Source organism: Tamandua tetradactyla, chromosome 3 (assembly GCF_023851605.1).
Source record: "Tamandua tetradactyla isolate mTamTet1 chromosome 3, mTamTet1.pri, whole genome shotgun sequence".
Taxonomy (NCBI): domain Eukaryota; kingdom Metazoa; phylum Chordata; class Mammalia; order Pilosa; family Myrmecophagidae; genus Tamandua; species Tamandua tetradactyla.
This window is the reverse complement of record NC_135329.1, coordinates 216,110,083-216,128,718: the sequence shown is the minus strand read 5'-3', so window position 1 is coordinate 216,128,718 and position 18,636 is coordinate 216,110,083. Positions and strand designations below refer to the sequence as shown.

At 58.1% G+C, this 18,636-nt stretch overlaps 1 protein-coding gene across 18 annotated transcripts in view; it reads left to right on the top strand.

Moving 5' to 3' along the window:
• HDAC4 (histone deacetylase 4) overlaps window positions 1–18,636 on the top strand; it is a 410,616-nt gene that overhangs the window by 372,785 nt on the left and 19,195 nt on the right. For 16 of the 18 annotated variants that reach the window (XM_077155606.1, XM_077155607.1, XM_077155612.1 and 13 more), the window contains 7 exons: window positions 2,751–2,871; window positions 6,465–6,511; window positions 9,811–9,918; window positions 11,635–11,690; window positions 13,123–13,210; window positions 13,980–14,099; window positions 14,806–14,903. In XM_077155606.1, the coding sequence (XP_077011721.1) occupies window positions 2,751–2,871; window positions 6,465–6,511; window positions 9,811–9,918; window positions 11,635–11,690; window positions 13,123–13,210; window positions 13,980–14,099; window positions 14,806–14,903 (638 nt within the window). The remainder of the gene's footprint in view (window positions 1–2,750; window positions 2,872–6,464; window positions 6,512–9,810; window positions 9,919–11,634; window positions 11,691–13,122; window positions 13,211–13,979; window positions 14,100–14,805; window positions 14,904–18,636) is intronic. The other 2 variants (XM_077155603.1, XM_077155602.1) reach the window with 1 other exon arrangement.

The following is an 18,636-nucleotide window of genomic DNA, read 5'->3' as shown; positions in this document are numbered from 1 at the left end:
GTTGGAGTTGGCAGGGGCAGACAAGAGGACAGGACAGAGGGCCGTGATGTGCCAGGTCACAACCGAGGGATGCACGCTCGGACGTGGTCGTTGGAGGTGGCAGGGGCAGACAGGAGGACAGGACAGAGGGCCGTGATGTGCCAGGTCACAACCACTCAGGGTGCAGACGGCCCGGGGCTGTCCTGACCCTGTGGGTGGCTAGACGAGCAGCCCTTGCAGGCCTCGGCGTTTTCTCTGCCCAGCTGTGCCAGCACGGTTTGGCGCCGAGGGCTGTGAGGTGGGCCAGGAGACGGGCCGAGCATCTTTTCCAAGCCCTCGTGGGCCCGTCCGTGCTGGAAGGATGGGCTGGGAGATGGGGGCCTCGAAAGACTTGATGTGGCTGCTGACCTGGCTGGGCATCACGCTGCCTCTGGGCACAGCTGGGCCCTGCTGGGAGCCTGGCTTGATGTGACCACTTGGGGCTCCTCCAGTGAGCTCACGGAGACCCGGGCGCTGCACAAGAGGGCCTCAGATGGACCTGTTATACCAAATGGCTGGCGTGCGTGCCCACTCTGCTCCCCATGGAAGCCCTCAGGGGCCAGGGCAGCTCCTTCTGACCCCCAGGAAGGAGAGGCTGGGAAGAGAGCCAGTTGAGTGGAAAGGGGTCTCTACCTGGCCTCACCCCTCCGTGTTGACTGCCACAGGGAGCCACCCAGAGTTCATACCAGGAGTTGAGGGACCCTGAGTGTTAGGACTGGCCTGGCAGGAGGGGATGACTCTCACTGACCCCTTGAAAGTGTCTCCGGGAGCTGTCGTCCTGGGCTCCAGACACAGCCCAGTCAGCACGCACTCCACTTGCACCGGCTCTAAGGATGGCCGCGCTGTGCTTCTCCCTGCCTTGTTCTAATGCTGCCATGACTCAGGAAGCTTCAGGTCTTGCTGTGATCAGACACTAACCTGCAGTCTAGCTTTTGGTGGGGGTGCCTGGGGCCCCGGTTCCCACGCAGTAGGGCCAGCCCCATGATACCCAAAGAGGCACGCACAGGGACCCACGAGTCATGAACCCAGCCACCAGTGCACGGGCAGGCACAGCCACTGCCGCTCCTTCCCCAGGGCGGCTGCACCCACCCAGATGCAGGGACAGAACCCCCAGCTCAGAGGGACCAGGCTTGGCCTTGGCCCATGGGCTGAACCTACGGCCTGTTCCTTCTCACATTTGTGTGTTCTTTCACCAGACTGTTGGGCCACGAGTGCCAGGCGAGAGGGGGCTCAGATGGGCAGAATTTGCTGCTTAGGGGGAGGTGGGCGCTGTGAGCGTGGGAGCCAGGCAGGGCAGGACGATACGAGGGTAGCAGTGCAGACGGTCAGGCCGGGCCCCGGCAGGCTCCCGCAGCCCGCTGTCCTCTCCTCTGCCTTTCGGCTCCTGTGGAGACCCTGCCTCTGCACACACGGCCCCTCCACTTCCCCCTGAGCCGGTCCCTGCCTCTACAGGGCACCTTCTTGTTCCTGAGCTGCGCTGCCCCAGCCTGGCTGCTGTCCGTCCAGCCCTCTGGAGACCCTTCCACAATGCCCCCTCCCATCACATGTCCACACCAGGCCTCAGCTCCACCTCCCAGTCACAGCAGCCAGCCACCTTGCCCTTTGCCCGGTCCTTCTGGTCTGTCAGACTGCTTGCTGCACCCCCTCCCTCCTCTGAGGCCTGTGGCCCTAAGGCCAGGCCTCCTGGTGTGCTGAGCAACACCCCAGGTCGACTCCACCACCGGCCTCAAGTGGCAACAGTGGCACAGCACATGGGCTGCCTGGACACTGCCTGAGCTGCCCTGGGGGTGAGTGTGCCTCTGCCTCGCTTGCAGAGGAGACCCCTCACCTGCCCGGCAGGGCCCCTGCCTCTTGGCCTTCCCCTCCCCAGCCCTCAGCATACACCACTCACGGAGAAACACGGGTAGACCAGGGGAGAATTACAGGCTCACTTCCTGGTGTTGCAGATGCTACTGCACCTTTCGTTTTTAGACCAGGGACTTAAGTGGAGGGCGGGCGATGCTGGGGAGTGTGAGTGCAGGTAGGGGCATAACATGCAGCAGACTCTGGACGTGCAGGTGAGTGGGGACTGCGAAGCAGCAGAGACCAGCCCCGGGTGCAGGCGGGGTCCCTAGACTACCCCAGCCATGCACCCCTTCACAGCAGGCAGCCCAGACCCCCCAAGGTGGGGGTGCGGGAAGCATCAGGGTGCTCCTGTGGCCCCTGCCCCGGCGCGAGCGCACTTTAGGGAGGGGAGCCTCTAGCCCAGATCGCCAGCTCAGCCTCGCTGTGCAGGGCTAACTGAATGTGGCTTCTGCCTGAAGGACAGAATTCCTTATGTTGGTTTCTAGGAAAATCTGAAAATAGCCTAGGAGCTTGATTTGAGGAATTTCCCACCCCCTGTCGATGTGCCAGGATTCTCAGGGTGCTTTGGGGGCGGATTTCAGGGCAGCCCAGGTGGGCCCAGGGGCTGCGCAGAGGTGCACCCGTGAGCACAGCGTGCAGCCACCTGGGGCCTCCGCGGTTTCTAGGGCCGACCCTGGAGGCAGAAGGAAAGCGGCAATTCGACGTCATGTCTCCTGTGGGACAGGGAGGGTTGACGCACCAGAGGCTGGGGCTGCTCCTTAACACTTACTAAAGCGTCGTTGCGGCAGCCCTGTGGCCCACCTCGTCCAGTCCTTTTGGGGGGCCGTTTCCTTGCAGCTGCGCGGGTCCTGGGAAGGCACCGCCCTGACCACCACCCTCCCTTGCAGTGCATCCGCGGCCGGAAGGCCACCCTGGAGGAGCTGCAGGCCGTACACTCGGAGGCCCACGCGCTGCTCTATGGCACCAACCCCCTCAACCGGCAGAAACTGGACAGTAAGAAACTTCTAGGTATCTCACGACCTCCCCCACACGCGGTTCAGGTCCACGCGCCCTGCAGGATGGGTCCGGCGAGGCCTCTCGGAGCCTCGGGAGAAGACAGGGCCCAGCTCCTGCCGGTGATGTCCTCGGCCGCTGTGGGTGGTGACCTGCGCGGGCCGGCAGGCAGGACAGCTGTGTCGTGAGGCCTAGCGCTGGGAGGGTGAGGTCAGCCTGAGAGTCCTCGCAAGCCCCTGGGTTCTGATCAGGGGCCTCTGGGCAGGCGAAGGCATGAGAGCCGTGCTTCAGGGGCACCTTGGGCAGCAGCTTAGGTCCAGGAGGCTGACAGGTGACTCAGACCCCAAACCACTGCCCAACCACTCTTCTGCATGCCGGGGCTTCCCGTCAGGCCTGCTCTAAGGCCCGCAGGCAATGCCGAGGGGGCCCCACGAGGGTCCCTGCATGGCCAGGCGCGTGGTGCTCTCCCCAAGGTGCACCTCAGCTCCAGGGGCAGAAAACTGGTGTCTCCTGCGGACGGCCCCTCGGGTGGGGTAGTGGGGATAGAGTTCTGACAGCACAGTGAGCATGGGAGAGCAGGGCCTGCTCGCCACAGGCACAGGCTCCAGGCACCAGCAGCCGGCTGCCCTCTCTCTCCTGGGACGGACCCAGGACAGCCGCCCATGATGGGCCTCCTTCCCAGCTCCCTGCCTCCGTCTGTGCTGGCCCTGCCCGCGCACCAGCCAGCAGGAGCAGAGAGGAGGGTGCAGGATCACCACAGCTGTGCTCCCAGGGCCGTGGAGGGCGACCGTCTCTCGTTGACTCCCACCTCGCCAGGCAGAAGACCGCAACCTCTCCAAGGACTTAGCCACCCACAGGAAGGTGACCTGGGACGTCCCCAGTGGTCTAAATGAATCCCCCATGTTGACCTTCTTGGGGTCACCAGAACTGGACAAACGCTCCCAACAGGAAGTGGAGATGAGAACAAGGCAGAGCAGAGCCTCCAGGGGCACAGCCCAGCAGGACACAGTGGACACAGCACCACTGCTCATATCCTCAAGGACAGGAGATCCACAGCCATTGAGCACGATCGTGCAGTGAAAAAGGAAAAGGTGCAGGATGCTCAGAGGAGATTACGAGTTCAAACTCAGGAGCAGAGAGGGTAGAAGATGTTTGCAGGGGCTCTCCAGGGCACTTAGGGTTCCCCACACCACGCCGGTGAGTCTGGTCCCCACTGCTCGGGCGGGTAAGAAGAAACGGGGTCCTCATTCACATGCTGGGTCCCCCTGCGTGCCAGAAGAGCTGCTGCTGCAAGAACTGGTCATGAACCCCTTGGGCCCCAGCTGGCTGCCTGGGGTCCAGCCACTCTGAAGACAGGCCCGTCTGAAAGCAGTGGGAGCTGGAATGTTCCCTAATAAAGCAAACCATGTGTGGAATCTGTCACAGGTGGTGTGTGGGCAAAGCAAGGAGCAGCTGTGTGGGGAGACCCACCCTTCCTGTCCCAGCCCTGCTCCCCCAACCCCTCCTTTCCCCACCCCCCAAGAAGCTCCAAAAGGGGTGCGAGGGGAGACAGAGCCAGCCCCCTTATAAACACCCTCCCTTGGCAGCTGCGCTTGCCAACCTGTGTGACCTGCCTGCTTGTTCCCTCGGCAGATCTGCTCCTCCTCATCACTGCTGGGGCAGGAATTAGGGTACAAGGAGGGCATAGCGAATGGGCCCTGGCCTTGCAGCAAGGTCAGGCTGGAGCCTGTGCCTCTTGGGAAGCAGCTGGCTGAGCAGTGCACACCACAGAGGCAGCAGGGGCAGGGGGTGGCCACAGTGGGGCGAAGCTGCAGAAGTGGAGCTGGGCTCTGGCCAGGGGAGTTGCAGGAGCACAGGATGCATTTGTGGTTTGAGAGAGCCATGCCTGCACTCCTGGGCAGGCTCCTCTGTGGCTCTGACATCACAGCTGCTCGTCCACAAACCCTGGGATGCGGAAGTGTCCTTCAGAGAAGACGCCCCGTTCCTCACTGCTCTAGTCTGCTAGCTGCCGGAATGCAACATTCCAGAAACGGAATGGCTTTTTAAGGGAGGAATTTAACAAGTTGCTAGTTTACAGTTCTAAGTCCGAGAAAATGTCCGTTAAAACAGGTCTATAGAAACGTCCAATCTAAGGCATCCAGGGAAAGATACCTTGGTTTAAAAAGCCCGAAGAAGTTCAGGGTTTCTCTCAAGTGAGAAGGCGCATGGCGAACATGGTCACAGTTTCTCCCTCATCTGGAAGGGCACATGGCAAACACAGCATCATCTGCTAACTTCTGGCTTCCGGTTTCATGAAGCTCCCCGGGAGGCATTTTCCTTCTTCATCTCCAAAGGTCCCTGGTTCGTGGACTCCCTGCTTTGTGGTGCTGCAGCATTCTTTGCTCTCTCTGAATCTCCTTCATTCTCCGAAATGTTTCTCTTATAGGGCTCAAGAAACCAGTCAAGACCCACCCACATGGGTGGAGACATGTTGTCACCTAATCCAGTTGAACAACCACTCTTGATTGGGTTACATTTCCAGGGAGATTATCTCATTACATAGAATATTGAATAGGGGTTATTCTATCTTTATGAAATGGGATTTTGAATAAAATATGGCTTTTCTAGGGGGGACACATCCTTCCAAACCAGCACACTCACCAATGTCACCCACCAGCCAGCAGGCAGTGGAGGCCAAAGCAGACCAGACCACCAGCCCCACACCCTCAGCCAGGAGCTGGGGTTCCAGGTCAGGCAGTGGACACAGCCTGGCCAGATCCAGAAAGGCCCAGGCTGAGTTAAGGAAGTTGCTAGAGCAGTGAGTTCATCAGCAGCCTATGTGTTACAGGAGCAGGCGGGACCCCACCATGCAGATCTACCCTGGCTGCACCTGGGAGCCAGAGGAGGCAGAGTCGGGGCCTCCTCCCTCCTGACGGGTCGCAGGCCTGTTGCCTTGTTCAGCCAACACTGGGATTGCACCGAGGAAGCTGTGATGCTGGGACCTCATGGCCAGGACTGGCCTCAGCCTGCCGTGGTTTCCTGGCAGCCGTGCAGTCCGAGAGCTTAACGGGTGTGAACAGGGCCAGAGGGTGGCATGAGTGACGCACCCCAGAGCTGCTGGTGCCCAGGCCTCACCGCAGATATTTGATCCTACATTCCTGCTCCTTGTTTGTAGTTAGAGGGGCTGCTGGAGACCCCACAACATAGAACAGGTTTGGGGAGCTGCAGGAGAGGCCCCGTGAGGAGCCCAGTAAGTGCCTGTGGACGTTTAGTTGTCCCATGCAGAGTGCCAGCACAGGCCTGAGGTCCCACGGTGGCTGTCCCTCCTCTCTGAGGTGCCTCCCTTTCCTCTGCCTGCTCTCTGGGGAGTGAAAGACCCCCACAGGCCCTGCTGGCCAAGACCCTGCAGTGGGCTCACACTGGTTTGTGAGAGGGGGCAGTCATACTTGGCAAGGGACAGTTGTACTCGGGAATCACTTGCACACACAGGCCACAGGTGTGCTCTGTGCGTGGCACATGCCTCTTCTCTGGTGGGAGCATCCAGGGACCAGGCGGCGTGCGCAGGCTCCTGCCTGGCTGGGTGGGGCTCCGGGTGGGCCGCCCTCTGACTGCTCTCCTCCTGCCCGCAGGTTCTCTCACATCCGTGTTTGTCAGGCTCCCTTGTGGTGGCGTCGGAGTAAGTATTTCCTTAACTCCTAAATAATGTTCTGTTTGTTCTCCGAGGCCCAGTGGCCTCAGAAATCGCTGCCTTGCTTTGCAGAATGGATCATTGCTTCCAGGTGTTTTCTGTACGGGGTCGGGGGCAGGGGGGCCGCCCTGCAGCTGCACATGTGTTGCCTCAAAGCCCGTGTGAGAGCCAAGCCCATCGTGATCACTGGAACTTGTGCCCCTTTCCTTGGGGCAGGTCGCCTCACAGGCACCACTTGGGCCCAGAGGCGGCAGCTCGCCATGAGAAACGAGGCCGCCCGTTGGTCTCCATGACCTGCCCTTCCCCTCAAGTGGGCTGTTTCCACGTTGCAGCTGGAAGCTGTGGGTGAAACTCAGCACAGAGAGCATGAGGTTTATGGCCACGGGAGCATTTAGTCACTGGCTGGACCTTGCGGGCTTCACAGCTCGGGGGTGTGGCATCGCAATCATGGCTTCCCTGCCGTGGGCTGCAGAGAAGCCTTCTGGTGGCCTCTGCCCTCCTGCAGAGTGCCCGAGCCAGGTCTCCCGGCAGTGAGGAGGGCCTTCTCCCGCTGGACAGCACGGACCTGCCTCTGCACTCAGCTGCCGCAGTGAGGACCCGTCCCCGGGCGAGCGGCCAGGCAGGGACGGGCACAGGCAGGCCGTGGCGTCCAACACTGCCCAGCAGCGGCCGCGTGCACATTACAGAAGCAGGCTGAAGCAGGTCTGGATTCTGTTGTGGAAATGAAACAAAATTGTGTTCTTCCTGAGTCTTTACAGAAATCACTGCTTTGAAAATTATCCCATTAGATAGAGAATAAGTGGCCTTTATTCGAACAACTGCCAGACCCTCCTTGACTTATCTTATTTTGTTCTGCAGATAGGCTATATAGTCTCTTAATTCAAGGTCAGTCTTTGGGCAGACTTGAACAGGTTTGGGTTTGTGTGGCACTGCAGCCGGCCTGCGTTCACAGAGAATTTCTAGCTTGGGAGGCCTGGGCAGCCCTGCACGCACCCAGCTCTGAGGCCCAGCAGGCTGCAGCCTCAGGTCAGGCAGGGAGGACACCAGCTGCAGGGCACTCACCGACCCCAGCTCGGTGCAAGGGGGCCTGCGGGTCTGCTGTCCCCAGACCCCAGATGTGTTTTCTCCCAGCTGCTTCCCACTGGGCCTGTGACCAGAAGGCAGAAGTGAGGGCAAAAGGCGCCCCCCTCCCATGAAACGGCCCCAGGGTGTCAGGAGGGCTCACTAGATAGCTCAGCCAGGGTCCAGGCCAGGGCACCCCACAGCCTTTCCTGGAAGGTGCTTTGGGTTAGTATTTAAGCTGCAAGGCTGACATGGCTCCTTAACTGCACTCAGTAGGGCTTTTCAATGGTTTTTACCTTCTTTTCCCTCACCTCGTCACTACAAGTTTCCAGCTGGTGAGGAGCCGGTGCTGCAGCTTCATGCCCACCCACTACTCTGTTGCCTGCCCAGGTGCCCCTCGTCTCTCCTCCTGCTCGCCCCTGTGCCCCCGGGCTGTGCTCAGCTTGCCAGCCACTCCATGCCAGGCTGCCCAGGGCCGTCTCTGGAAGCCACCTCTCCCACCCCACCCATGCCAGTGGCCAGCAGCTGGGAGGTCGTTTTAGGGTGTCTGGGGATGGTGGCAGGCTGTGGTCCATCCTCGCTCTAACAGCTGCAGGCAGCAGGGTCCTCTGAACCTTGGGCTCCCAGGTGAGTGGTGTGGCTGGTCCCCGGGTGGTGCCACCCTGAGGCCTGAGCGCCCCCCACAGAGGCCCCAACAGCTCCACGCGTCCACCCTGCTCCAGCTGCTCAGTCTTCAGACCCACGTCACTGCGTTTTGGAAAGAAACTTCCTCTGAGTGGTTCTGTCCAAACCTCTCCAACCCTTGCGGGGCACTGGGGGCACCTGCCCCAGGCCCAGGCTCACCCAGTCCCCGCAGGGGCTCTCCACGCCCGCACTCACCACAGGGTTGAGGGGTCACATCTCCCAGCAGAAGTGACCCGGACTGTAATAATTTGTGACATAAACTGTTTCCTTCCTGGCCCACGGTGCCTCTGTTTACATGGCTTCTCCAGTGGCTGATAGCATCCACTCCTTAGAGTAGACGCCAGTTTCAGAAAGTCAGATATTCCTGCAGAGAGTAGGGGAGGGGAGAGTCTCCTGACATTTGGAAGCTCTTTACAGAAAATTGCACCCTGGTCCACGGAAATAACCGTGTGGGTCACACTGTTCAGGGAAGGGCTCAGCCCCTCACAGACTTGCTTAAGGTCTCTCAGTTGGGAGATGACGCATCAGGACGGCTTTTAAGGAAACTCGTCCCCCTGTGTGAGAACAGGGGTGTGTTTGTCCTGAGGGGTGTACAGAGGCATGCATGCTTGGACATGCGGGGCAGGGGGTGTGGGGCCCAGTCCCTCGCGGCCCCCTCCGTGGCCTGGGAAGGGGGGAGCACTGTGTTGAAGTAGAATGAGCCCGCCTTGGCGGAACGCCTCAGAACCTCAGCCAGGCTGCGGGCACCCCGAGAAGAGGCAGGAGCCCCAGGGGCATCTGCCCAGGGGCACAGCTGCCACACGGCGTCTTTGGGGTGGGATGTGCTTTGGGAACCACGCTGGACCCAGCCTCCGTCTTGGCCCTTCGCTATGGCCCCGGCCCCAGGACACCAGGAGACTCCTGATGACCCTGCACTGGCCGCCAAAGCTCCTGGTGTCCTCGTCCACGTTAACCAGGGCTTCGTTATTATTTTTAAATCTCTTTGGCCAAAATAAAAAAAGAAACGAATCAACATGCAAACAAAAACTGCTCAGCATATTAGCGTCAAACCCTCTTTTGCCCAATGTGGTAAGGCAGACACACAAACTCGCCAGCCCCCAGGGTGCTGTCGTGGGGAGGGGCACACCCCCACTTTCTGAAGGACTGCTGACCCTTGTCCCTTCCCACCCGTGTTCCTGTTCTACTCCTGCGAGTATTTGGAGAGTCTGATTCCATTCAGCACAAAGTAAAATCATACCTAAGATGCTCATCCATCCTACATTTCATTTTGTAATTGTTAGTGAGACCCTCAACTGCTACTGCAGTAAAGAGAAGTCTGATGTCTTTGAGGGTCTCAGCAGTGACACGTAGGCAAGGACAGTACATGTAGTTTCTGGCTCATGCCCTTTTCTTTTCCTGTTTAGCATGTTTTGGGTATATATTATTTTAAAAGGAAGAAAAATCAAGGCCAGTGTGGCCTGTCCTGGGGACCCCGGGACCTCAGAGGCCTCAGGGTGTGACGCCCAGGTCGCAGCGACTGACCAGGGGTGCGGTCTCCACAGGTGGACAGCGACACCGTCTGGAACGAGGTGCACTCGTCAGGGGCCACCCGCCTGGCCGTGGGCTGCGTGGTGGAGCTGGTCTTCAAGGTGGCCACGGGGGAGCTGAAGGTCAGTGCAGGCGGCAGAGGCGGCGCGGGGCAGGGTCCTGCCCTCCGGTCACGCAGGGCGGCACCGGTTGCTGCCGTGTGGGTCTGAACACAGCCCTGAACTTTTCCTGCCTCCTTTCACACTGGGCTCGTCTGTCTTGCACCTGGAATCCCCTTCCACCCATGTGTGCTTTATAACTTCATGCACTGGTCATTTGGAAATACAGCTCTTGTGAGCTGCACAGCCCTTTCACTTGCTGGCACGTTCTATCACACAGCATCAAAATATCGGCCTCAGCACCTCCACCGCCCACCTACGGGACAGTCCGTGAGCCCCAGGAAAAGCCATCATGCTCGGGGGCAGATACACAGTTTCCAAACTCCTCATTTTCACTTGAAACCTCAGATTTTGTAACTGGCAACAGCCACTCCTGCTGTTTCCCTTTAAGTGGCACACTCACTCTGAACTTTTGCAACGTGTCTCCCAGTTACCTGTAGTTTGGCCTTTCCAGTCACCCTGGTGTCCCCTGGAAAGGTGCTGGTTCTGCGGGCAGCCTCCAGAGAGGGTCCTGGGGGAGGTTAGCTCAGCCTTCTACGTGTTCTTCCCGTTTCTTCCCGCGGGATGGTGGGAGGACGCGTAGACCACTGCTGACTGCCTTACCGAGGACACAGTAAGTGGACACACATGGTGGAGAACGGCCGAGGATGACATGAGTCCCTCAGGGCCGTTACCTTGCCCCGCCCCCGCCTGCAGCTTTACCCACCACTGCCTTTGCGCCAGTGGTACAGAGGTCAGTACGGTGAAAAAGGCTAATAACATGCTGGGTGGTTTTGAGAACAGACCCCCTGCAAGTGTCGTGGGAGCCCCTGGGGTCTGGGGCTGTACTGAGAAGTACCCCAACACTGCAGAAACAGCAAAACCATTTGCCGTGTTGAATTCATGGGAGGGTGGAGCCCTGAGATGGCTCACACCTTCAGTGCCTTCCGGAACCTGGCTGCTGCTGCACACTGGTACACTGCTTCCCTGGCCACTTGTTCCTGGTCAGCAGCCCCTGGCCTTGACCTCATTGTTCTTTTTTTTTTTCACGTGGGCAGGCACCAGGAATCAAAGCCGGGTTTCCGCATGGCAGGCGAGAACGCTGCCTGCTGAGCCACTGTGGCCGCCCGACCTCGTTGTTCTTACAACAGTGACAGCACAGTTTGGAGACGGGTTTTTAAATATAGGGACACTGAGGGCAGTACAGGAAGGTGCGGAGTGGGTGCAGCCCTTCTCCCTGGGTGCTGAACTACTGCGTGAGGCTTCCCGGCTGGTAGAGGCCGAGTGGGCATGTCTCCGGCTGCCCCCTGGGTCTCCAAGCAGCCCCCTGCGTCAGGACTCTCAGCTGGATGAAGAGGGCGTCTTGGTGGGGACTGGCCACTGGCCGATGGAAGCCCTGGGCCAGCCTACATCCCTGCATCCCCAAACACAGGTTGTTTGGTCTTTTCCTGGCCTTTCCACCTGCCCGGGAGCCCATGCTGACCAAATGACATCTCTGAAGAAGGGGCTCAGGTGCCTGCAAGGCTTGCGGCGCTCTCACGGTTCCTGGGTCACACCATGTAGCCGGTCTGCTGTGCAAAACTTGCATCCTCGCAGGGATTTTGAGAGTGCTGAAGATTCTGTTTTTAACCACTTGAGTAATAAAACTGTTTGTGCTCCCTTGTCTCCCACACCCTCCCCCCTGCTCGACGTCATCTGCAGAATGGCTTCGCGGTGGTGCGCCCTCCTGGACACCACGCCGAGGAGAGCACGCCCATGTAAGTGCACGTGCCCTGGCTCACTCCCAGCTGTCCACCACTGTCCGCACAAGTCCGCCCAGACAAACAGCCCAGTGCCATGTTTGTGATCAGAGGTTGGGAGGGGACATATAAATTGCCCCAGGATTAAGTTCACATGACGCGCAGCATTCCTGCATAGCCAAGGTCCAGCCTCAGGGCCACCTCGTCGCTGGCCTAGCCCATGCCATGATGGCCGGTGCCAGTGAGGCAGGGTCACCCAGCCGGCCCACCCCAGCCAGCCCTCTGGCTGCTGCTCCTGACATCTGGGTGCCGCTGGCTCTGCATGGGGGACTCTGGCGAATGTGGCTGTCTCGGGCCCCTCACTGCCAGGGCCTTGGGTAGGCCCCCCAAGGCACGGAAGGAGCATCTCTAAGGAAGCCACCACGGCTGCAAAAGAGGCTGTGCTGTAGCTGTGGGAGCCCCGGGGCGGCTCGTTGGGAGGGGGTGGCCTTGGGCTGTGCCTTGAGGAGTGAGTGGCAGTGGGACAGACGGACAAGCCAGCAGGAGCACCGAGAGCTCTTCCCAGGAGAAGTGGGAACCACAGGCCAGACCCTGGGAGAGGTCCTCCTTAGCGCCAGGCAAGCAGGAGCCCTCTGCCGTTGTAACAGGAGGGGGGTTTGTTTGGGAAAGGGCTCCCCTTCGGGAGGAAGGGTCCCCAACAGTAAGCTCTGGGGCCTGCAGCCTCAGGTGCACAGCTGCCCCCAGACCCAAACATGCTACCTGTCTTAGGCATGGAGTTTTGTTTCCCTTCTCTGGATATTTCTAATCACACTCTAAGTTGTTGCATCTTCTAAATGAGAAACTTGCAGGGACCCCGCATGCAGTGCAGAGGGGGCATTTCCGTGGCCGTCCCTCTGTTCTCCCCTGTTGTGATGAGTTGTACCAGGTGGGTCGTGGCGGGTCCTGATGTCTGTGCTGGCGGGTTGCCAGCCAGAGCTCTTAAGCCCACGCAGCCCGGGTGCCACGACTGCCATGTAAGTCAGGCAGAGGGAGTTTAGATTTAGAAGGTTTTTTTTTTTTTTGCTTAAGTCAGTTTCTTAGCTTACTTTATCACTCTTTTGAATGAGACTCTAAGAACAGCAGTTTTACCACTGACTCATGATGCATCTTCGAATATGGAAAGATGAGCAGTAAATGATTAAAATAGGAGTATTGGAAGTCTCCAAGCAGGGGACGGTGTGCGTGTGCGTGTGTGTGTGTGTGTTTGCATGTATGTGTGTATGGTGTACTGTGTGAATGTGTGTGGCGTGTATGTACGCAGGTGTGTGGTAAGGTTTCCAGACCGCGTGGCCTGAAAGCATGGTTTCAGCAGAATCCTCTTCAGATCTTAGACTCCCTTAGCTGGTCCTCTTGCAAGTCGTGTGAACGCTAGTGAAGCCCCGTGTCACCCCTTTTCTCCCCACCCCTACAGGGGCTTCTGCTACTTCAACTCCGTGGCCATCGCGGCCAGGCTGCTGCAGCAGAGGCTGAGCGTCAGCAAGGTCCTCATAGTGGACTGGGTGAGTGTGGGGCGGGGACCAGAGCCCGTCCGTCCCGCGAACAGCTGCCTGACCACAGCTCCTTGATGGAGCTGCTTCCATTGACGTTGGGAGTTGGAAATCTTGAGTTCCTGGGAACTATCTGAAAGATGCAGAAACCAAAATCACTAAGCCCATAGTGCTGCCTCCTCGCCTGCGGCGCGTGCCGTCAGTGTGTGGGCAGCTTGCCCCTGGGCAGGCCCCAGCTTTGCGCAGTGGCTCCGAGCCCAGCAGGACTGGAAGCCCTAGTTCACTCCATTTGTCACCCACTAGTGCTTTTAACACTGGGGGTTTACATGTTAGAAAAGCGTTTGGCGTTTGAGTTTGGTGTCCTGGGGCCCCATGGGCTGTAAAGCATCCCCCCTCCCTTCACTCCCTGCGCATGGCATCTGTCCCCCATGTCTGACCCAGCTGGCCCCTGACACATGCCAGAGAGTGGACAGGCTTGTTCATAACCTCCATCCTAGAGGAGGGGGAAGCGCTCACCTGCCACAGTGGTCAGCAGGCACAGGAAGGGGCCACACAGCTTCATCTGGGGCGTCAGGCCTCCAGCTGGCCTGAAAAGGCAGCCCCGTCCTCCTGGCTGGGATCCAGGCCTGCTGTGCTGCTCAGGACATGTGCCCCCCACCCCCAAGATCTTTCCCATTATCCTCTACGACCCTGCGCTGTGGCTCAGGGGCCTGGCCGCAGGTGCCACCCTCCTGCAAGCGTGCCCTGCCCTGGCACGAGGCCACTCTCTTTGCCCCTGTAGGACGTGCACCACGGGAATGGAACACAGCAGGCTTTCTACAGTGACCCCAATGTCCTCTACGTCTCACTGCACCGCTACGACGACGGGAACTTCTTCCCGGGCAGCGGGGCCCCTGACGAGGTAAGAAGGCACCTGGGGTCCCTCCCTAGGCCTCTGGTCCCCTAGCACACCAGCCTATCCGTGTGCAGCCTTGGGGGCAGGGAAGGCTTGGAGCAGCTCCTGGGGCCACGCTGGGACGAGGGAATCCCCCTGCCCCCTGGGCCCCGGCAGCCACCTCAGGCAGGGTGGGGCCTGGATCCCGTCCGGCCAGCACACGCGCTTCATTCATGTGTGATGTGAGTGAGAGGTGGGCGACCATTTCTGGACGTCATCTAGGGAAACTGGAGCATCTGTGAAAGGGCCCTCACGGGCAGCCTCACCCTCCAGGGAAGGCACTGTGGGGCCGCTCCCCAGCACGGGGGCTCCTGCTGCAAACAGAGAGGCCACCGTGGCCCCTCCCTCAAGGGAACAGTCTGCCCCTGGCTTCTTTCTTTGGCAGAAGGTAGAAATGCCAGGATCATTTGCAGACGTTTTTGGAAGAAAAGGGACCCAAACCTGATTGCCTGACGTTAGTTTGTGACAGATAAATACTCCGCCTGAGAGACCCACCGGGCCCCCTACGTCTGACAGAGGGAAAAGGAGGTGCCCCCAGCCGCCAGGTCCAGGGTCATTTGTGCACACTCCGCGGTTGATGTCCGTCAGGGATGGCCTGGCACGCTGCAGTCCCTCCTCCCCACCCTGAGGCGTGGCCAGGGCCCTGGTGACAGCCTTTCTCTTCCGGCCGCAGGTCGGCACGGGGCCCGGTGTGGGCTTCAACGTCAACATGGCGTTCACCGGCGGCCTCGACCCCCCCATGGGGGACGCTGAGTACCTGAGCGCCTTCAGGTAAGAGCCCTGGGGGCTGGGCACCCGCGCCAGGGGCCCACCCCCAGGTCCCCAGCTCCCTGTCCCTTTCTCCTCTTGCCCCGTTTTCCTTACTACACGTGTCTCCGGCCAGGGCCCTTCACGAAGCTGTCCCTCGGTTGACCCTTCAGGGCCAGAACCAGAGCTGTGGGGTCCCACTTCGCAGCTTCTGGTCTTAGAACACTCCTTCTCCTGCGCTCAGTACCCCGCCAGGTCCTGGCATGGTGGAGGTGAGGGAGAGGCAGGTCCTGGCAGGGTGAAGATGATGGAGAGCAGGCTTTGTGGAAGGCGTCAGGATGCACTGTTAATGAGAGATGAATGCAAAACTAGTTAAGTTTTCATAATTTCATCCTTTTCTTCCACAAACCCTTTATGGGATAATGTAAAACAGCAGTAAATATTTCTCTTTGATTTATTAACACCACTGGCAGCTGACACCCATTCATGGTACTTCCTCTGCATTACTCCAGCTCTGTCAAAATATAGCTAGAAGTTTATTACTTTAAATGTTGTCTTTTGTCATCAAATGGCTATTTCTACTTAGAACTAGGGTGGAATGAATTCATTCCTGCAATCAAAACTGGGCACTCAATAGGGTAGCAGCAGGGGTGGCTGTGCAGTGACAGCTGTGCAGTGACAGCTGTGCAGTGTTGGCTATGCAGTGTTGGCTGTGCAGTGACAGCTGTGCAGTGGTGGCAGCAGTAGCAGCTGTGCAGTGTGGCTGTGCAGTGGTGGCGGCAGTGGTGGCTTTGCAATGGTGGCTGTGCAGTGGCAGCCACCTCCTGCCTGGGCTGGGGTGGCTCTTGGGACGGCCCTGCAGACCCTGCGGCCCCCGCAGGAGGGTAGCCATGAGAAGGGGCCCACCTAAATGGCTCAGCTGCAGGCCTGCAGCCTCAGTCAGAAACAGCTGTGGCTGTGAGCAGGAGACACACAAGTTTCCAGGGTTTTTTAAGTCTCTTCCTTTTTTTCTGACCTCATGACCCTGGGGTCCTGTTTATCTAAATAGAAAGTAAACGTGTACAGGTGGGCGTGCACAGACGAATCTTCCTACAGGGGCGTGTGCTCATGTCTGTGCGTGTCTATGTGTGCCTGTGTTTGCATTTCTGCTTTCATGCCTGTGGAGGAGTGTGCACTCACGTGTACATGGGCATGTGCCCCTTTGCAGGTGTGCGTACACATGTGTTCATGTGTGTGTGTGCATACATGTGCCTGTGAAGGCACACATTTTTCTCTGTGTGAATGTGTGTGTACGTGTGGGTGTGCATGTGTCTGTGCATACATGGCTGAGGTTTCACAAAAGGACATCTCCTGTTTTTGATTCCGACTCTGCCACTTAACTCCTGGGGACCTGGTGAGTCAGCCCCTGGCCCTGTTTGCTCATCTCAAAAGTCGTGTCCTGGATGCACGGGGGTCCAGTGGTAGACGCTCGCCTTTCATGTGGGAGACCCGGGTTCGACTCCTGAACCATGCACCCAGAAAAAAAATTAAAACAGGGCCCTGGTCCTTCCCTTGGACCGGTTCAACTGTCGATAAAATAAGTCCGTCTTCCTCATGAAGCGGTGGGCACCATTTGATCAAGTCCAGACAGAATGCCAGTTGTCCAAGCCGTGAAGTTATCTACATGAACAGTTGATCAACTCAGTAGAGGATGTACATTGTTTGCCTGAGTCACTTTCTCTTCTGATCTGTAGGTTTGATTCTATCTCTCCTTACTTTTGATTGATATGATGTAATTTTGACAACTGCCCTCCTAATGCAAGGGGAAGGGCTTTCCCAGGTGGATGCAAACAACCGGAAATGGCTGCTGCACAGTTACAGGGCCGCTTCCCCACGAGCACTGCTGTGTCAGTACCCCAGATGTCTCTGAGAGTGTCCTTCCAGCCCCCGAGGGGCAGGTGCTAGCCAGTTAACTTCTTCTTAAGGCATTGTCAGTGCCACCCACAGCCTTGAGGGACTGGATGCGGGGGATCCTGGTGCAAACTGTTTTTAAAGGTGGTGCCATTCATTCAGGAGATGGTTCTCACTCCTTTTGTGCACTGATCCGCCTGTAATTGGGCAAGTCCCTGATTGTGCCTTAGATTCTGGGGTCCCAGGTTAAAAGTGCCCAGCATCTCAAGTCTAGAGTGTCATGGGCAGGGCGGGGGCTGGGCGGGGGCAGTACCAGGGGCAGGACACGGGCAGGGGCAGGGAGGGGCGGGCACGGGAGGAGTGAATGGCATGTGAGGCGCCTGGGTGCCCGCGGATCCCACAGGGCAGCCCTTCAGGAGGAGCCCTCTCTTCAGAGTTGCTTTCGAAATGTTGTTTTAATCTCCTGCTGAGCGTGTACATGATGATACCTTATCAAGCGGACTTCTTAAAGCTTGAACAGCTTCTTTGAAAAGGGAAATTCTTTCAGGGTTGTCTTTATTGATTTTAATGTAAAATAGCACTTTGAAGTTTACAGTTTATGGTTCTCTGGGCATCACGGGGGGAGCAGGGTCATGGGTTCCTTTTCCGCTCCCCTGTGTGCCTCTTCCCCTTTTGGGGGGCCCTTGAGACGGCGCACGCTGAAGGCGGCACCTTGTTATCCTGACCCTTGGCCTGCCCCTTGCATTCTGGGGGTGGGGGCCAGGCCGAAGATGGAGCGAAGGGAAGAGAATTGTCCCTAATGAAATCCAGCAGCAGCACTTTCTCCTCAGGCCTGGAGAGGTGAAACAGAAAAGGGACCTTAACTCAAACCAGTCCCTGTGCCAGGCGTGGACTTGGAAGTCTGCAGGGGAGCCCGGGGCAGGGGGGAGCCGAGCAGGGGACACAGGCACAGTTTTAACCTCTCAGTTACCTGCTGTGTCTTGGCCAAGACTGTCTTACTGTGAGCAGGAATGAAAATGAAACTGAGGTTGCTTTTTTACCTTTAAATTGTAATTCAGATTTAAGTGTGATGGTATAAACTTTATAAGAGATGTCTATGAAACTGGCTGTACTAAAATGACAACTTTAATCTCTGAATGGATTGACATTTGCATTTAAATTGAGCATCTGGGCAGCTGAATTTCCCTTTCCCCAAACCCTTCAAACCTGAGGGGAATCTGTGGCATCCTTTAGCTTTTCTTGCTTCCACAGTTTTTTGTACTTTTTTAAGGATTCACTGTTGTAGGGGTATTTGATCCAAATTTGAAAGTATCAGATCTAATTTTCAAAAGGCATCTCTTTCTCTTAAGGGTTCCAAATATATGAAATATGGAAATTCATTTGAAGACTTGTGTTGGATTTTAGCAGCGGAGCATAAAAGCTGAAAACTTGCTGGAAACCTCATCGTACTTACTGCGCATTAGCTGTGCCTGCCCTGGGCAGTGCCTAAGGGGCTGAGAGGGTAAACCCAGCGCTCGTCCGGAGAACAGTCAGCACAGGCTGGGATGTGCGTCCACCAGGCTCCAGGACACAGCAGGCTGGGGGTGAGGCAGCCGAGAGCCCTTGCTCACCAGCGGGACTGAGGCCTGAAGAAAGGAGGCACCTGCCAGCACCCATGCCGCTGGGCAGGAGAGCAGGAAAGGGGAGGTCGCAGGGGCGCTGGCTGCGGCAGTGGGCAGCATTAGAGGACCTGACCTTGAACCTCTCAGTGAAAGAGCTTTGCCTGGGCAGATGCTAGGGGTCCCCCCGCCTCCAACTCTATCTGACCTGGGGACACTCGCAAGGTCAGAGCATCTGTGATGGAGAGAAGACAGAGTGGCCCCACACA